A 20,367-nucleotide genomic window follows, 5' to 3' on the forward strand; every position below is an offset into this window, starting at 1 on the left:
TTTCCAACAAGGAGGTTTAGGCTGACTTGTGACTTAGGGAAAAGAAACTACAGGCTCAAATGCAGCATGGGGGCTGGTTTCAGCTTTTGGGTAGCCCCCTCAGTTCCTGCAGAACAAAACCGGTCTTAAATGAACCGTGGTGAGGAGTGAACTCACCCTTAAGCTTGTGGCAGAGAAGTGTGAGCAGGATGTGGGATCTTGTACTAAGCATATTTTGCTCTCTCTCTGTATATATATTCATGCCATGTTGTGCGGCTCCTTTTTGGTCCCAAATGGCAAAATCCCACTGCCAGGGTATCTGTTGTCCTCCTGGGAAGCTGCTTCTCCCATTAGGACCTGGGAACCATGAGTTAAGGTACGGAGGAAGATTATTTTGCAACCAGCGCTAGCTAATCCTGTTGCGCTTCTATCTCCTCCCTCTGGTGTCTGGATGAAGATCTTGGGAACCATCTGTCCATGCACTGCACGGGTCACAAGGTTCCTTCCATGGAGAAATGTCCATTTAATCCTTTCTGTTGCAGTGGGGCCAAGAAGCCGACAAAGCCCAGGACCACTGCTGCCATGGGGTAGGTGACAGTTCTCAGCCCAAAGGGTTCAGACTGGAGGGTTTAATCCATATTTATGGCTCTGCATCCCACCGCAGAGTGGACCTGGGACTTGGGCTGCATCCCTCGCAGATGGGCAGGCCAGCAGGATGCTCCTCGGATCCAGATCCAGAGCTCAGGTCTTCTCAGATATAAGGATTTAGGTTTGGGCTTTTCTCCAGTTGGGTCCAGGCAGCAGACTTGTGCCCTGCTTATCCTCCCCACGACAAACCCTCCAGCTCGGAGGACGAGCTGCAAGCCTGACCGGTTATCAAAGGAATCCAGATGCCAGCTAGCTGAGTGCGCTCTCTGGCAAGGACCAGCATTGAGCTTTGGCATCTCCAAAGGGCTGCAGAGCAGAGTGGCGGTTGTGAATCTGCTCGGGGTGGGGGGTCTGGCAGCAGCCCAGGCTGCCAAGGCTTTTATTCATCAGCGATGGGAATTCAGATGCTAAGTCTACAGAGGTGCACGAGTTATTTTCTTCATGGATATTGCTCTGCCAGTTGGGTGGGGTTGTTTATTCTTAGAGCGATTAAACTTGTCCCTGGGCTTTAGGTAGGAGCAGAGAAAGAAGATGGAAACTTGTCTGCTCTAAGCTCAGTTCCCTGTTGCTGCACACCAAGGTTTTATGGTAGAACTCCCTCAAATCTCTAGGTTTTTGGTCTCCACACTGGGGCCTGAGGACCTGGGGTGGGATTTGTGCTGGTCAGTCAGGAGCTGGGTGAGGGTGAAACAAGATGGGGAAACCAAGACCTGGAGAGGGGCTGCACGTTGTGTTGCTTTTCACAAGAAATAAGAGCAATGTTTTGTGGTTTTATTTATTTTCCACAAATCCTGGCAAGGGCTGTGGTTCAGCTTCTCCTCTGTGCTTGCAGCCTCTTCCCCACCCAGCCGGGAGCGTGACCGGCTGTGGGTCCAAACCCCAGGGGACCCCAAAATAAATCACTGTGACCCCCCCTTAGGCAGCTGCTGCCCCTGTGCCCCGCACGCAGGGGAGTTCTCATCTCCCCTTTCCAGATGAATCTTTCCCTCTGGAGCTTAACTCCAGCAAAGGAATGATTTGCTCTTACAGCCTGTTAATGAATTTCTGAAATAAGGAATTAATTACCGTCTGTCTAAATTAGAGTTGTCCTATCCTTTGAGATCCATCTTTTTGATTCTAATTAATTTTAAAAATTACTTTTAGAGTCTTCAGTAGAGATTCTAATTTATTTTACTCTAATATTATTTCTCTGATAAGCAATTTAATTTTTAGATCGGAATCCGCCTAATCTCGAATTTGTCACACAAACTCCGCTCTCTAAGATACTGTTTACAGCTCTTTTGGAGATGATAGATTGTGATGCGCAAATCATTCTTTCTTCTTTTTCCTTTTTAAACACCTGAATGTGTGTGTTCAAAGGAGATTAATTGAAACCCTTCACTGTGCTACGTTTAGGAAAGATCCTTAATATTTCAGAAGCAAAAACAAATATTAGTTATAAAGCTTCTCTAATTGCACTTTTTCACGGAGAAAAATGCATGTCTAATTTGCTTTTTTAAAAGAACATTTGCTTTATGGGTATTTGCTAGAGTTTGACAGTTATTTAACTGGCTGTTTTTATTAACTCATGTTCCCAGCATCAAGTGCAATGGCAGCTGGGGAAAATTCAAATATCAATTTTATGTTCTTATCAAGCCTGCCATCCCACAGGCTGCAATAAACTGCGGAGCAAACATCATTCTGACTCCTGAATTTGTCCTGCTTGAGTTTTGGACTTCAGATCATTATTTTCTGTTTATTGTGGGGGTTGCAACTCCTCCACCGAGACTGCGGCTCGGACAGACCCGATGCTGCCTCCCCCGAGTCTTCAGGCCACACAGCACATGGATGGGGACAACGTAAGGTTGTCTACCAAAATTCTAGCAAGCAAAGCCCTAGAGAGCCCTGGAAGGTTCTCTGGTGAGCTCAGGGGAATTTGGATTCTCCTGGTGTCTCCTTTGTGTCAAGGACCGTGGCTGCCACGTACCCTGCTTGGCTGCTTCTCTGCAGACCCTCCATGCCCCACCTTGGGGTACGATACACGCCATTTTCTGGCCCTGGCATGTGTTGAAGAGCACGAGTGCAGGACATGGACACAGTAGCTTGGTTGTGCATCTGCTTGGGGTGTAGGGTAAGAGCTTAACTTCCTACATTTGTATGCGAGCTAGGAAAGAAACTCCTTAGTCATTCTGGACAATTTTATATTATAGTTTGTTTGGGTTCTTAAGCTCCTTCTATTTGTATTTTTTAATTCCCACCTGTGTGTGGTATGGATCTTGGATTCTAAGAATCCCAGATGCTTAGCAGATGGTTAGCTTGAAAAAATAATCAAAGAGGCAGCAAAATTCTGTGTTCATGAGCTCCTATTTATTTCAATCTGGTGTTTTGCCTCACAACAAGACTAATAAGCAATTACTCTAGCATCTCAAATGCTTATGCAGTGTAAATGCATCTGTCAACCAGATTCAACATCATCAATAAAGCTGCCAAAGCTGTTCATAATTCAATGATATATGCCTTGAGCATCTTTTTTGAATATAATTTAAAGATTGCAGTCTTATGATTCCAACATTATTTTCTGTGTGTTTAAAATACCTCCAGCTGGAAAGATCCCTGCATGCATCACATCATCACCTCTGCCTGTGTGGACCACGACAAACGGTGCCATTTGGCCTGTGTGCCAGTCGTGCTCTGGCTGGTCCCTGGCAGGGCTTCCGCAGGGCCTGCAAGAGCCCTTCGGGGATTTGCAGCATTTCTTTCCCCCTCTCTCTTCTGGGATTTGCAGCGTTTCTTTCCTCCTCTCCCTTCTGGTGAAGCTCAGCCCCATGCAGAACAGCATCCAAATGCCATAAGCCTTAAGGGCTGTAAATGGAGGCGATTTGTTAACAGGGACGGTGCGCTCTGCAATACCCTGGGGGAACGTGGGGGTTTTTGCTGTCGTGGTTTGGTTTTGGGTTTGTTTTTTTTTAATATAATATCTTTTACAGTCAGATGTCTTTAGGAAACAGGCTGACATGATCAGTCCCTACGTGTATGTACACAGACCTTAATTGCTTTTCTGAATTTCAACTCAATCTGACAGCGGTGTCCCAAGTATGTTTTCATTAATGCATATGAACGAATTGTGGTGCACTTCTGCAAACAGATATCTTGCTTTAGCTTTAAAATTACTTAGACTAGAATCCAGCAATGGCACTGAGGGTGCCCCTGTGCTGCTCTCCCACATCTTAAAATACTTTCTTCTCCCTTCTCCCTACCACTGCAACCTCCTTCCTTTGCTCTGCACCTTGCTGTGCGGACGTTTTGTATCATTACATCCTATCAATGCTGTGGAAACAGAGTCATGCTGCAGAAAGGTATAATATTCATGCCTTAGCTGAAGAAATAACAGCCCCACAAGCTCATTCATTAGATCCAAACACATCCATGTGAGAAAGGCTGAATGTCCCGGCTGCGGGAAGAGCTTCAATCAGATCTTACCGTTTGCCCTAAGACACAAATCCATGGGAGATCGTTCTTCATTAGTGCCAGCGCTGGTGGGATGACCCTTTCAACCTAGAGCATCACGCTGAGAAAACAAGGGGCACTTTGTACAGCGAGTGTCAGTTGGTCCCCACAAGTCACCGCTCTGGTGTGAGGACCACGACCCGCCTGGGGTCCCAGCTTTGCGTCCCGTCTGCTGCCACGGCGGGCGCACCGATAATTACCCGTTGGCGGTGCTGAGCTCCTGCTGTGCCAAGCACCACGTGGACCAGCGCTCAGATAAGCTCCGTCCTCCCCTGTGCTAATGCTTGTACCGACATGGACTAACAGGTGGGGAAATGCAGGGGGCCCGTTGCTTTCGGGGGGGCTGGCTGAGAGCACACTCAGTAGCTGTGCACAGCCAAATCATTACCCGTTCTCCTGGTTTGCCACCTGCCTGCCCGAGGTTTTCTGATTGTGCTCATCCAGTCGAGGGTTCCAGCATCCCGAGGATGGTTGGCTCTGGCTCTTGGATGAAGCAAGGTGGGGAGCATCCATTTCGCTTCGCCAAAAGGCCTCCGTGGGTACCACCACTGAGCAGGGTTTGTCCCACTCCCCTCTGGGGATGCTCCTGCAGCCCCTCCTGGTGCTGAGCCCCCCCAACCCCGTAACCAGAGCCACATGGGAGCTGCTGTCCTGCCAGGGCTGGATGGACCCTGCTCTGCTTTCCACTTCCCTCTGAGGGCCAGAAACCAACTTTTTGTCACAGTATAATGGGATTATTGTCACTTTTTTGCTTACCACTTTTCCTTCAGATGTCAGTGCGTGGTGGGTTTCTGTCAGGGTGCTTTTGACTCGTGTTTTGCCAAGTGTGGTGCATGTGTTTTCCAGCTTCAAGCAGAGTAGCTGACCATTGCAAGAAAGTGATGCTCCCTGGGCTTTGACTCCTCCTTATCTCTGCACCAAATTCGCATGGACCCTCTTGGCCATAGGGCTCTATTGCAGCTGCAGGAAGGGTTTGACTGTTCCTTCCATCAGGATAATTCAATTTGAGTCAAAGTTCCCTGTTCACTTTGCACACTGAGTACGCTAATTTACTCTGTCTCTGTTTTCTAGTCATCCCCTGGTCTGACTTTCTCTTTCTTTTGGTTTACATTGTGCCTTATGCCAGAGTTAATGGAATACAGATTTCTGAGCAAAGAGAGATCCCAGTGATTTGTTGGGGTTTTTTTAAGTTTTAAGTTTTTTAAGTTTTTTAAGTGTGAATAAGAATCTGAGTCTATCAATGCAGGAGGCAATCCTGCACAGTTTAATTTCTCTGCTCTCTCAACTGTGTCAGTTCCTGAAGGGACCCAAAAATAAATAAAGCAAGATGCTAGGAGCAGTAGTCCAAGGTTGGAAAATGGATGTGTTTTGAAATTGGCATAGATATGGCAATTTGGCAAATATGCCAAATGGCAGAATTTGGCAAAGATGTGTTTTAACTTCAGGCAATACAGACAGGGGGGTGTGAAGGTGTGAGGGGGGATGCTTGGTGGGACACCTGCGTTGCTCACATCTGCAGGTGATGCTCTGGGCGGCCCCGGTCGTGTTGCATATGGACCACAGGACATGCTGGTGTCTGTGTGTCTGTCCTCCTGACCAGTCAAGGGCTGAACCTCTTCGATTCGTGTCGTTGTCCTGTGTACTCAGAAGCTTTCTGGGCAGGATCATGTCCCTCCTTTGCCCCCTGTCACCCCAAACCGCTGCAGGTGACGCAGGTGAGGGGTCCGGGCGGGTTTAATGTCACCGACGCTGCAGAGGTGGTTGTGGGGGTGCCAGGGAATTATAGGGACTGTCTAATGCACAGCTGCATTGTCCTCATTGCCAGCCCTGTGCTGTTTCCATTTTTAGAGAGATTTTTGGAGTGATCACATGCTAACCCTTTCCCTTGCCATCAGAAAAACATCCTGGCCGAGGTTTATGCTAAGCGAACAGATCTTGTCCTAATGTTAATTCATTCATTATCCCTCAGAAACAAGCCACATTGCTTTGACTGACCTTAGGGTGGGTTTGGGGTTTTTACTTCTGAGATTCTCCAAAAATTATGTGTTCATCTGATGAATGCTGGGAAGAGATCAGCTGGATTGCTGCGTCTCAGCATTGAGCTGGTTTGGGGAGTTTTTTTGGTCTGTTTCCCCGATGTTTTGTAAATAGTTCCCACCACTGCTGGAGATGGGTCCTCCTGTTTCTAGATGCACACGTGTTCAAATCGATCCTTGGGAATCTTCAGTAAAAACAGACTTCAAATTCAAATTTGGCAGGAGCATCCTTTGCCTTGCGCTGTGAGACCAGCGAAGTCAAAGGCTTCGCCAGCCATAAGCTGTGAATCCAGACTTTTACTATCAGGCTCAAGAGGAATTATGGGATTCTTTTAGACTGCATATTTTTTACACGGGAGATCACATTGTGTAATTTGACTCCATTTCATGCTTTCACAGCTTTTTTTTAAGACCATGGGATAAGTGAAGAAGTGAAGGTGGCTTCTCCCTCCCTGCTCAGCTGAGCTCCCGCCTGTGAAACCCAGCCTGGTTTTACAGCCACGGGGCACAAGGAGAAAAGATGACAGAAAAATTTAAAACACTTGATGAAATATTTTACAGAAGAATGATGTGGCATATATAGGCCATTTAATAGCGTGGTATAAGTGTTTTACTGGCACTTGTAAGGAAAGCAATCGCCTCACAAGCTCATGCTGGTAAAACCTGCAATCAGCACCATATTACTGAGATGTCTTGAGCCAAATCCTGTTGCCATCACTCACAGACTACCCAGAGTCACAATCCCTGGAGGGGTTTTAAAGACATGGAGATGAGGTTCTCAGGGACGTGTGGTAGTGCCAGGGGTGGGGGAATGGTTGGACTTGATGATCTTGAAGGTCTCTTTCAATCAAAATGATTCTATGATTGGTCTTGTTGAGGTTGCGGCCGAGAGGTCTCCCGGGGACAGGTCAGCCCTGCTGGCAAACCCAACCAGGAGCTGCAAAATCGCTCCTGAAAGTGCAGCCCAGGGGGAAAATCAGCACAATGCAAGAGACCTTGAGGGTCCGTGGAGAGCAGATCATCACAAAGCTGCTCTGGTGGCATAAAATTTTCATGCTGTTTCTCAGTTTCCCTGTGTCAAGTCTCAGTGTCAATTCTGCACCGTTGGTGGAGGTTACCAGGCCAACTCCCTTCATATTGATCTTTCTCGCTGCATTTGTCATCAGATGTAACTAAAACCAACCAAGGAGCAGGTGCATGCCAGCCTGCATTCAAGCGCATGGAAACACAAATATCCCTCCTGTTCTGTAGGCCGAATTCCATCGAACAAAGGGGGTTTAGAGTGGAAGTTAGCCCTGTTTCTGCATAAAGTCACATTTTTCCAACAGAAGAAGTAGAAATGTCAGGTTTCGGGACCATATGCGTCTCTGTCTTTACACCACCAAAAACCAATCAGGCTCAAATCAAAACTTGTCCCCTGTTATCTTGACAGTTGCTGACGATGATGGATGGAGACAGGTTTAGAAGATCAAACACGAGACAATCTGTACTGCATCTCAAACCACCTTGGGCTCCCGAGTGCCAATCTGACATCTAGTGGACTCGATAACGTGAACCGCGCTGTAAAACACCTTCACCCTCCCCATCAACCCTTGTTTACCATTGCTGTAAATTAACAGCTTTCTCCAAGATATTTTAACTTATTATCCCGCATGTGCGTTTTGTGTGCTGCTCTGTTAGGGATGGACCGTTGAGTGAAATTATAACCCCACGGTTCTTTTTTTCCTTTAACCACCAGTGGCTTGCTATTTTTTTTATTATCTTTTTTGCCTGGAGGAGTTTTAGAACAAAGTAACTTTTAAAATCACAGTATTTCTTTAATGTAATGTCTGGAGATAAGTTTATTGTGCTTTTATGGGATATAAGTAAACACATTTCTTGAATATATTCCCATCTACAAAAAAAAACCCTGCTGTGGCTTTAGGCAAGCGGAATACTGGTGGAGACTGTCAGAGCACCAGTGTGTGCACGGGAGAGACGAGGATGGGATGGTGCAATCTCTCTTTCTATTTTTTCCATGCCTTCAGGGATGAATATGGGAAGGGCTGTGGGACCTGTGAGTTCCTGCTGTGCCGCAAAGGGATGCTGGGGTAGCTGTTTGCCTTGGGATCACTGTATGGATTTCATGGCAAGTGACACTGGGGGGAAATCAAGAGCAAATGGGCTCCAATTGTGCTCGGGGGAAGCAGAGAATTTGCCTCTCCCATTGGCAGAAGCGTCAGCGCACAATGGAGTTATTTAATTTCATATTACGTGACTGCTGGAGAATGCGGAATTTGCTCTGATGACTTGAGGCAAAGCAGGTTGGTTTTTCATGTCTTTTACATCATTTTTCAAGGCTGCCAACACCACTTGCTGCCTCGAGGGCCAGCAGGTTTGGAGCTGAGCACTGGACACCTGCGTCTTGCAGGAGCTGTGGATGCTCAGCCCAGGTTCAACCGCAGTCGGGGCAGGATGGATGGATGCAAAGGATGGATGTAGCAGCCCCACGACTGGTGCAGAGCTGTGCCAGCCCTGTGTAGCGCAGATATCTTAATGAAGCCTTCATGTACTGCTGGTTCTATGTGGTTCTCCCTGCTGAACCAGGAGTGGACAGAGGATGCAGGGACGGGGCGGTTCCTGCGCTTCCCGGTGTCTGTAATGAACCATCTCGCCTTTTCTAACCCCTAGGAAGTTTCTTTCTGTGTATATCTATACACCATCTTTATATAGTGTAAAGATTTTTCACTGTCAACCAAGCTAGGCTGTGGAGGTGTGATGAGAGGCTCAGCCTCACCTAGTTGGTTTATAGAGCCAGTCTCTACCTCAGAAATCACAGCTGAAACTCCTGTGTCCCCACCTTCCCCTTCACCTGTGTGCATGTGTGGGACATACACCAGCTAGCGTATATGTTTGCTCGTTGGTTTTTGTGTACTTAGAAAAAAATATATATATTTTTACATCTATCTACGCTGGTGGGCGCATGAGCAGCTGCCAGGTTAATGTGTGGGCGGCGCATCCCCAGCACTGGCGCACAGGGGCAGGGAGAGAGGAAAACGTGGCGTTGCAGCCTGAGCCCAGCTCAGGGTGGGATGTTAAAATAAGGAAAACCCACCCTGTGCCTTTCCACACCACCTTTCTGCCCCTGCGTGAACCCCATGGCTCTGGGAAAGTGCTGCATTTCTTCAGGCTGAGCAGAAGGGGAGATTGTGAAGAGGGAGACGTGGCCTGCAGGCAGTTAAGATTTTCCTCTTTTCTGAGCATTAATGTCATGATTATGCTGTCTAAATAACGTCCAGGCTCTGGCTGTTGTATTACCTGTCCTAAGCATGATTTACTATTGTAATAAATTAGCCCTTAAGCCAAAGAATCAAAAATAATTTGCCATACATCCCAGTCTCCGTTTTATCCTGTTCCTTTTCCCTTTCCACATGTCCTCTTTCTCTCCTTATTCATTGTCTGACATTATTTTCCCCTTTATTCCTTCTCAGGGGCCACTTTCTGATTCTTCTCCACTCCTCGTGCTCTTCTTGGGATTAGCAGACATGGTTTCTTGTCCTTGGTTTTCTCCTCCAGCCGTTTCGAGCCGCTGCAGGGCAGGAGGTTCACCCCTCCTCGGGTGCCGGTGACCCAGAGGAGGTGAAACCCCCGTTGCCCAACATGTCCCCGTGCAAGGGAGGTGACAGAGGTGCTGAGGGCAACAGCAGTGTCACAACTGCCTTTTAAATGAACTTTAAAACGAGGTATGCATCTTGTTGCTCTAAAATAATACAAGCTGACCTCCAGGCACGAAATACAGGGTGGGGGGTGTGTGGTTTTGATGACCTGTGAATTTTTTGTATTTTTGTGTGTGTGTGGTTCTGCTTTATGTATTTAACCCAAAGGCTTCTGACACAACGCTTAGCAGCGTGTGTCCTTAGTCATTTGTGTCCTCAGTCGTTTGACCCGCCGGTGTCACCAGCTCGTGCCACATCCCCAGCAAACAATGTGCTCCTGGTGCCACCGGCCAAGGAGTCGGGCATCCAGAGATGGGAAATGGGGGTGTGTTGGGGGGAAAGGTGGACTAATAAGGTCATAAGGCTCAGAGCCTTGGTGAAAGCGCCCTTTGGGGTTTGACCCCATGCCGTGCTCAGAAAGCTGTTGTAGCACAAAACATGTGCACGGGAGTGGCTAATATGGATTTAATCGTCTCTAGCAGCAAGAATGGGCTTAAAAATGCAAGTGCACATGCATATATGTGTGTGTATGTATATATATGGAGATACCAGGAGGGATGCAGAGAGCGAGCCTCCTCCCAGGAGAGGGTGCGTGCCCGCTTTGCTGTGTTTGGTGGTGCTGCACAGTCGATGCCGTCAGCGCCGGCTGTTTGTGTCCCGCTGAACACAGCGGCTCTGAGCCAGTTTGTTCAACAGCAGAGTATAAGTGGGAACAATTTGACTGCTCTTGCTGTTCAGCTGCTCAGAGCAACCCCAGCTAGAACAGCCTGAGAGAGTGGAGGGTGTTGGTTTTTGCTTTCCTTTAAATAAATGGGCATTTTCCTTTTTGAGCTGCTAATGCTCGTTTTGCGTGCGGGCACGCGATGCCGTCCCTGTTTGAGAATGCACACAGCGGAGTGCAGAAAATAAAGATTGCATCTCATGCATAATGCATGTCCCAGCAACCCGCTTCAACAAATTACCCAAGTAGATTCCTCAGATGGCGGGGCTGGGGGGAAGGAGAGGAAAAAATACTGTAACAAGTATCTTTCTAAAGAAATGACAAGATAAACGCATAAAAAATAGGCATGCAGAGCGTTTCTCAGGAGGGGTCAGTTCAAAAATGAAAGATCAAGGTGATGTGGTTGCTGGGTGCGGAGCAGCGGGTCTGAGCGCAGGATGGGGCAGGGGAGGCTGCGGGTACCAAAGCACCTGGACGGACGGGGGGAGCCCAGCGGGGCTGAATGCTGGGTTTTGTGTTGTTGGGAACTTTATTAGAGTGACTTCCTGAGGTAGATAGGTAGGAAAAGGGGCTACTTGTGATTTATTTATCACTTTTGATTTCCTGGTTTGCAAAGATGTGTTGCAACTCCGTGCTCGAATTCCGATGTTGTGCTGCTTCTCTGGAGATGGGATCGAGCGGTGCAAAACCTAGATTTGATGTGTGGGAGGATGGTGAGGAAAGGGACAGAAAGGTGGGAAAGGGGCCACTAAAGTGACTTGAAATCTTTCTTGTTTCCTTGATGTCGCCAGCCCAGGAGCAGCCTTGGCTGTCGCAGTTGCTGCTTTGCATTTCAGAGAAGCCGGAGGCTGCAGCCTCTCCTCCCACAAGGCTATTTGCTGCAAACACATGCTACAGCCTTTATCTCTGCAAAAAGGCATAAAGTAAGTGACCGAGCTCCCTCCCCATGCTTCACCCCCTGCTAAATTGGAATTATTCACTGCAGGGGAGGCAGCACCCCCTGCCCTTCCCTGGGAGCGGTTTCCTCCGGAGCGATGCGCTGTGGTCGGTGCCGAGCGTTGAAACCCAGATGCTCAATTGTTGAGTCCAGCGTGATGTCAAACGTTGTGGTGGGGGAAAAAATCCAGGCCTTTTAGTAGCAAAAGGGGTTTGTTTTGGGTTTATTTCAGCTTGCTGCAGGCAGAAGAGGCGCAAGACGGGCAGGAGGGCAAACCCGGGGAAGCGGCTTTGTGCTGGAGGATTCGCAGCTGCAGGGACGCGCTGGGCTCTGCGCAGCTCGGTCCGGTCCCACTCCCAGCCCCGCGTCTCTGCCAGAACAACCTGCTTTTGCCATCTAGTGGCTCTGCCAGAAAGGCTCAAAAATGGACCTGGGGAGCCAAGGTGTGGAGATGGACCAGGTCAGGAAGGGAGAGCTGGAGGAGAAGTGAATGCGGGGTACCTGTGCTTTTCAAGCAGCTTGTTTCCAGGTTGTTACGGCAAACGAGACCAGGCTCTGCAGGGCGTGCTGCTGGTACAGGAGGGTTGTTGTTGGCATTTATCAGCCTGCCAGGCCTGGCTGGAGTGTCCCCAGTGCAACGCTGTGCTCGGCTGCACTGCCTCGTCCAGAGGCCAGGAGCGATTGACCAGCAGCAGAACGTGCACCCAGGGCTGCCAAAAGCTGTGAAAGGCCTCCTAGAAGCAGTGGAGGGCTTTAACACATTCAGTAGCAGGGGCACGTTTGCTCTGGATGGTTTGACCTTGTTCACAGCAAAGCCACGCAGCTGCTCCCAGGCTCAGGCTTTAACCCTCAGCCCACAGCTGCCCAGGGTGGAAAAGCTCTGGGGACTTGCAGTGTCACTCAGCTTGTGACCAGGGGTCAGCTTTGGCTACTTTAAAGCCAGGATTTTGGTATCAATAGAATTACGAAGAGTGTTGCCACTTCCTTTTTATATGTTTTCTTCCCCTATTGTCATTTCTGTTGGATTTGGAAGCGATGGCAGGATTTGCTTTCCGTCTAGTTCAGGAGTGTTTAAGATAAATGCAGAATGGGAAGAGGGTGCTCTCCCCTGGGCTCGGTTCTCCAGGGCACAGGGGTCCCCTCCCAGGACCCTTGCGAGACCCATCTCAGCACACGGGATCCCACGAACCTTTACCGGCCCCCTCACAAAAATGGAACTGGCAGCTTTAGTCGAGATTAAAATACCACCCAGCTCTGCTGCACTTTTGTTTTTAAACGCTTGAATGCATTAGCATTGATTTATTTTTAATACAAGCGACCACCTGCGATTTTTTCTTTAATATTATTTGTGTTCGTTCTCTTTGGCAGAGGTAATTACATTGTTGTTCAGGCTGGAAGCGCCAGATCCAGCTGTGCTGCCCGGAGGGGTGGGGGGCTCAGGGCTACTGGGGTGTAGCTAACACTGCTCTGCCCCCATGGCACTAAATATTTCCCTTATTCTGGTGTAGCCCTGCATGTTGCAGTGGCCTAAAGAGAGGGGAAAAGCCTTGTTTTGTTTTTGTTTTTAATTTATTCTTTATTTTTCCCTTCTTCTGAGCAGGCTTTCGGCATCCTACAGAAGGACCACAACCTGGGCTCTGCCCCCCCAGAACAGAGGCTCAAGGTCACAGGTAAGGGCAGCAGACCCACAGGTCTCCCCCACCCACCGCAGTGTTCGCTCCTGAACCGCTGTCTCGTTTCAAATCACCTTGCGCACATCGTGAAAGCACGGGCAGGAGCTCACTAAGCAAATGAGCCCCCTCCTTTAATTCCATTTGCTTACGCTGCTTATTTTTCTCCCGCATAATTATTTTTAAAGGAAAATTTAATTTTGTTTAATGGGAACAAAGTTTAACACTCCATGAGCTTTGTCTTCTGCAGCTCTCCATCTGCTAAGCTTTTTTTAGTTTAATTCTTTTTAAACCGGCCCAGTAAATTGTGTGTGTTTAAGAGGCACTTCTCATTAAGATGAAATACTTTGATCTCGTAGGATCATCTGTTTTTAAAGAGGTAATGATATACCATGGTGCTTTATTTCTCCCTGTTAACCAAATCTCCAGAGCGAACGCATCCCCTTGACCTGCCCAGCACCAGCGCATCCTCTGCTGGGAAATGGATGCAGCAATCGGAGCTGATTGGGAGGAAAAAGGGTCAGGACAAGAGCTCTGAGAGGGCCCAGCAGGGACTGGTAAGAGGGAAGTGGCAAATCAGCTCAGGAAAGGGGAGAAAACATTAATTAATTTGTAAGTACAGGTGGTGCAGGGGGTGAAAAGGCTCCACCAAGACCAAGAGACAGGGGTGTACTATATATAGATGTACAGCTGTTTCCTTCAGGTGTTAGAACTCAAAAACGTAGGATGATTAATTTTAAAAGTTGAAATGTATAGCAGATTCTGATTACATCTGAGTGTCTATAATTTAGCTACTTAGTAAAATTAACTTGACGTTTTTAGTGAGCTGTGAGGACAATAATGTGTGAAGAGACTGAAGAACAAGTTCGACTGCATGCTCTTCCCTTGCCTCCCCCTTTTCCAATTTGCAAAGTTTATTTTTAACTTTTTTGATGTTTTTTTTTTTCTGGCTTTTCTCCTCTACTCCAGACAAATGAATTTGCCTCCCCCTGCTGCCGGCTAAAGACAGCGAGGGTTTGTTCTTGGGCTCTAATTTCCTTCAAAGGACTGGAGGTGCAGCCAGAACTCCATGGGAGGTTCAGACCAACCCAGGTAAGGCCGGGAGGTTGGGGGCTCCAAGGCAAGCGACGTTTCTCAGAGCAGGACCCCCCCACCAAGGCTGCGGGACATCCCATTAAATACATCTTCATGCTTCAGAGAAGGTCCCTTGTTGTCAACTTGTGCAGGCAGGTCCTGGCAGGGACACACGGACAGCGCACGGCTTTACGTTGTTGTCACAACCTGACAGACCATCCCACCAACCAGGACCAAGTGTGACCTGTGTGGTACTTGCCTCTTGTACTGGCACCCACCCAGAATTTAGGAGCGCAGGTCTGCCCAAAGGGAGGATGCAGCTACTCCAACCAGTTAATATCAAGGTGCAATTTAGAAGCCATAAAATCTACTTTTGTAACCAACAGACTTTAAATTCTGGTTGTGTTAGGGTGAAATTGAGTTATTTTCCCAGTTGCAGGCACTCAGCTCGGCTGCAAAACCCAGTGCTCGGCTGCTCAAACCTGAGGCACCACTGCAAAGCTGGGATGAGCGGAACACAATGGGCAGGTTTGATGCTGCTATTCTCTGGCCTTGACAAAGTATCACTGTTCTGTGTATCAACATGGGAGATAAAAACCCATTGTAAAAGATTTATTGAAATTTAAGAAACATTTTTCAAAATTTTTAGCAGAAAAATGGATTTCAAACCTGTTTGGCTGTGTCGCTCAGGTGGCCTTTTGCTCAGCACAGGTCTGGGACATGGGTGACATTCATGTTTTGCCAACAGCTAAATGGTTTTTGACTTCCCAGGGTTTCCCCAGCCCGCATGCAGCTGGTAAGGATTGGGTTAATTTTATCTGAATTCAAGAAACCAACATTGTAATGTGGCTTCTCTGTTCAATAAGTGCTCAAGGTCTGATGTTTCAAAAAATAACACCAACACATTTGTGATTATTCTTCATTTTAATTGCCTGATTCTAAGTCGTGTTTTCAGACCTAACAGCAGTCTCAGCTTCTAACAGGGCAAAGAGAAAGCTCAGCATCCGGCAGCTTCCAGAACAACCTTCCAGGTATGTTTAAAATGCTTTAAAATATTGAACATTTCTCATTTTGCTATAAAACAATGACAGCTGGCAGGATTTTTTTTAACCTACATTCTTTCAGCAGCCGATAAACAATTTGGGAGCTGGATCACGTTCTTGATTATTTCAGGCCCTGTTTGACTGCAACAACAAACATTTTTATAACACAACAGATACAAATATAAAATTTCAAATGAGACAACTTAAAAAATCTGGGTTTTTCTTCACTACCTCCAGTACCTTGCTTCTGTAATAAATATTAAAAACCATCTTTTACATTACAGAAAATGTTAAATAAGTTATTTACCAAAAGATTTCTCTTTTGTTTTTTTTTTTTTTTTGGTCAAAGGCTGATTCCATTAAAAGAGCCGAACAAAGATTTTTACATCAATAAATAGTAAGGCATAAAGAAGCAAACAACAACCACAGGACCGGTTTGTATCAGCAGAACTTTCTCCTTCAGAGAATCCTCTTTTTGCTGGTATAGGTAGGTGAGTTTTGATTCTCAGCTGCTGGCACCTGGGTAGAAAAGCAGTGATTATTACTATTTTACAGTACTTCAAACACATGCAATTTGTCCCTACCCCCGAGCCATTAATGCTGCAAAAGCATCTGCAAATAGGAGCTTCTGCGTTCAGCAGGTCTTCAAATTAAAGTGATAAGACTTCTGTAAGCAGAAAGACTTTTTAATGTCATCACTTGGGTAGCACAGCAGCTGTTCAAGGTTTTGCTGGTGAAGGGAGGGAGAAGATTCACAGGAAAGGGGTTTTTTTTTAAGGAAATTTAAGGAAGGTCTGGGAAATGTAGTCAGAGTGGAGTGGTGAGAGGAGACGGTTGGGATTTAGGAGTCAAGAAGTGTGTTACATCCTTCTGGGAGTAAAGTCTGAAGCTTCTGGGAGAAATCGAAGCTGAACAGCAATTACTTAAACACTCAAACTAATTTATTACATCACATTAGCAAAGAGCTGTTTGCAAAAGCTTTGCCTGTTGGGTCTGTATTTTTAAAAAAGCACCACCAGTTATTAACACATATATAAGGGTGCCTTTTGTGAACTTATCATTCGACAGGTCATTGGACTATGATCTGCTGAAAATAAACTCCTTGAAGATGATGACAGACATGAGTATTAATCTAGGGAAAGCATCAGAAAGGAGCAGATTTAGCTGTTTACGTGATCAGTCATAAAACTCTAATTGAAACTTCAAATATTGCAGAATATTTATCATCCTAACCTGCTGTCAGCCAGACTTGATTAGGTGGCAAACCTAAAGCAAATCGGACTAATTCTGCAAAATACTACTGACACAGCAATGAATATTTCTAATGAATATACACCAAGGAATTCAACGCAAACGTTACTTACTTCCAGGTTTCCTCTAGCCTTCTTCAAGACATCGTGAGTTAAAACCACTGGAAAGAAAGAGATTAAAAAGAATATTGCACAGTCTTTCTATATTCTCTGTATTCAAGTCCTGAAACTAAATATTAAATAATGTCTGAACTCAGGTCTGCACGATGGGCAGCGCCCAGGCAGCCCCTACCACTGCTTCAGCCTTCTTACAAACTCTAGAGCTGTTCTTCAGCCCCAAGTCCTGCTCAGAAGCTCAGCCTGGTGTACAAAAACCACGTGAAACAGCCCCAAATTGGGTGATGCTGTACAAGCAGAGCTTGGGCAGAGCAGGAGTTGCTCAGGTCCGAAGCCGTGCCACCCCTAAATGCCAATTCCTATGTTCTGTCTAGCACATAATCTGCTTTTCAAATCTAAATATTGGGGAGGAGTTTTCAAAGTTTTTCTACCATACCAAGAATGATAAATGTGAAAACACGCACAGCTCATCACCCTATAGACCAGCACACATCTCAACAGCCCCCTGTGATACTCATGACCAGGTTCCCTTGATGTAAGTCATCAAAAGAAAAACTTTCTGTTCATTTCAAGGTGAGATGGTAGATGATCTAACGACAATTTGGGAGCCCACTCGGGCTGGGGGAACTGCTAGCAGGAGGGGGAGAAAACTTATGCTGTGGAGAGGTTATGGGGGGATGATGGGCTGGGAAGAGGCCAGATGGCAAACAAATTGGCCAGATCCTCCAGCAGTTCAAGGACAAAACAAGCTGTATTTGCTTTGGGGAAATCACGTCAGGGCTTGCTCTGAAAGGTTCCAAGTTTCCTCTGTTCGTGCAGCTCGTCCGTCTCTGTGGGGACAGCGTGAGACCTGCGTACGGAGGAGGGGATGCTACTAAGGAAAACTGATATTTAGAAATGTCAGGTTAAATATGTGATTCTCTAATCTGTGTCAGCTCCATAACTGCTGAAAAATACCATTCACAAGCACCAATTTAACATTCCAGGCTCAAAAAAATAAACAATTTAGCCATAATAAAGATTTTTCATTACAATAATGAGAACCCAACAACTCCAAGGGTACAGCTGTCATGCGATAATTACACCCTTGGCAGATTACTGCAATTTGGCACTGCATTGTTACATGTTCAGAGGTTCAGCTGAGGTTTATAAGCAACGAGTTCTCTTGCCAGAGAAAGCACACAGAAGACTCTCAGCCACAAGAATGTTCCAGTCTCTGCCTCGAAATGTATTTACGAACGCTCAACTAAATAACGGAGGGAACCTGAATATTCTCGGCGGAGGGGCTTTGGAGAATGAAGGCAGAGAAGGTCACCTGCTGCTGTGCCTTTGCTTTCTTGCTAGCAAAAGGAGAAAGGAAGAAATACTAAAAAAACAAGTGTAAGCATCCTAACAAAACCCAGCAGCTTCATATGATCCACCGGTTTTGTTGTATGCTTGGTCAGGAGTTTGTGTACAGATGCAATTTAGCAACATTTCCGAAATTGCTCTTTAAGGCAAAGGTAACCTGACATCTGTAATTCCCGTAATGAATGAAACTTACAGAAAATCGTATCCAGGTCTTTCTCTGCAGCTCAGTGCTCTCCGCTCATAAAGAACTCTGCTAGTAAATTCATTTCACCTGGCAAACTAGATTTTTCTAAATCAAAAATATTAAATTCAGTACATGAAGAGAATGTAGAGGACGTGACACTAACAGCGGAGCTGCTGCTACCCAGGCAGTGCTTTGCATTAAGGAGATTTCAGGAAATGCAGTTTTGTTTTGCTAGGACCTGGTTCAGCTGAGGCTGAACACCCTGAAAAGGAGTGAGAAAAGTCAAGGGGAGATGCTACAGTTTTCTTTTTGAAAGGGTGGGTGGGTGGGTGGTCATGGGGATGACATTTTGGTCATAAGGGTAAAAAAATCTCTGCTGATTTATACTGTGCCCAGCCCTACTGCCATTACCCTGTATGTCTGTCTGAGATGTCACTGGAACCAGGAACTGACCAAACAAATCTACCCCAGGGATATTATTTGGACAGACACAATAGAATGGCTTTGATTTTCTATATGACAACCCTAAATGGAACTATTTAACTTTAAAACCTGAACAAAACATAATTTTGGATAAAAATTATCTGCGGTCACAGAAGATACATGTACCTTAGATATAAAAATTACAGGCTATGGAGCAAAATAACATTTACATTGCATTTAAATGACTTGAGTAACTTAGAGTATCATGGCTATTTTCATAACTTTGTGTGATGTGTAATATTTTATAGTCTAGATGAATTACTGACAACCCAAGTGCCATTCTAGCATAGACTATTGAGTCATTTAGTCCCACACCTCTTAAGAGAAGGTAAAGATAGTTGGGGGTTTTTAAGAAGAAAATTAAATCCTCCTCCTGCAATACACATATGGCCATAGCATGAAGGTAGAGAAGAGGTTACCTGCATCCAAATCTCTTCTGATGAGTGATTAAACTCTAAAGCAGAAGAGATTAATCTCTTAAAACAGACAACTGGCTTAACACAGCTACAATATATCTCATGTCCCACTTGTTTTCATGTTTCCGCATAATTTTCTCGATATGGCTGCTTAAGGGTAAAATATCATTCACAGCATGTCTTAATTTTTCTTTAAAAAATGACTTCTAGTAAGCTTTTGTTTCACTCGTTCTGAGTCTTGTGTTCTCTGGCACTTCTCGGTCTGGTGTGGAACATTGAGAAATCTCTTTTCCTGCTGCTCTGGCTTTTCCCAGTGCTCAGTTTTCTGGTGCAACACCCAAAACAGACAGAAAATCTACAGCCCCATTCCACCGTTATCAAGACTGAGGCAAAATCACAATTCTGAGACCAATGTCAAACACACTTTGGCTGGGATGGTCTACAGCACCAATAACTTTGCCTCTGCCAGGAACTGTTGTAGGGTAGAAAACGCAGAGAATGGCACTATCTGAAATGGAATAACCCAAGTAATTACTGGCAATTAGTGGCAGCTGCATAGACTGACACATTATCAGTGGGCTGTGTAAAACTGAACTGCTTCTCATGTTATTCTATGCAGACTTTTGTAGCTGGGCAACTTCTTTCCATCAGTTCTGTACAGTCTGAACCTCATGAATTGTCACAAACTGAGCGCTCACAAGGAAAATCAGCCAGAGCAACTGCAAAAGAACAGGTGCCTGTATCTGTTTTGTTGGTTCTGCAATTTTAGAGGTAGCCACGGACTATAAAAATTAGAAAAGCACCGGTACTGAAGTACTTACGCTGGTCAATGATGACTTTCTCCATGTTTTCCTTCAGCTGGTTGGTGGAGTGCAAGCGTTTCACTGTGCTGTGTAACTTCTTCTCTTGCTCGGACAGTTTCTTACGTAATCTCAATATTTCCACTTTCATTCCTTCATCCTAAATTGAAAGAAGAAAATGCATTAAGGCATTATATAAAACTACTTAGTGCATTGTTAATTGCTAAATACTTTTGTACAAGAGCCCTCAAGCTTCTTCGGAGTATGAACAACTTAAAATGTCCTTTCACGTTCCCATCCTCATGCAAACTGAAGCTTATCCATTTTTCTTGTTGTGCCACTTGTTAAATAATCTGTCTTCTGGAATTCGCCCCTAGCACTTCGCTCTTCAGAAGAACTGATTACTCACAGCTCCTGTGGGGCTGAAGAGAAGGCAGTGAATGCTCAGTATCTTTTAGAATCAAGCTTCAAGAGATGT

The 20,367-nt window shown here is 46.0% G+C and overlaps 1 protein-coding gene across 1 annotated transcript in view; it reads right to left on the reverse strand.

The window, feature by feature from the left end:
* Window positions 1-15,151: 15,151 nt before the first annotated feature.
* Window positions 15,152-20,367, reverse strand: part of CDK5RAP2 (CDK5 regulatory subunit associated protein 2) — a 72,905-nt gene continuing 67,689 nt past the window's right edge. Inside the window, 3 exon segments of the mRNA XM_071817531.1 lie at window positions 15,152-15,808; window positions 16,654-16,700; window positions 19,911-20,049. Of these exon segments, the coding sequence (XP_071673632.1) occupies window positions 15,749-15,808; window positions 16,654-16,700; window positions 19,911-20,049 (246 nt within the window). The 3' untranslated portion in view covers window positions 15,152-15,748.

The sequence above is a fragment of the Patagioenas fasciata genome, chromosome 20 (assembly GCF_037038585.1).
Source record: "Patagioenas fasciata isolate bPatFas1 chromosome 20, bPatFas1.hap1, whole genome shotgun sequence".
In the NCBI taxonomy this organism is placed as follows: Eukaryota; Metazoa; Chordata; class Aves; order Columbiformes; family Columbidae; genus Patagioenas; species Patagioenas fasciata.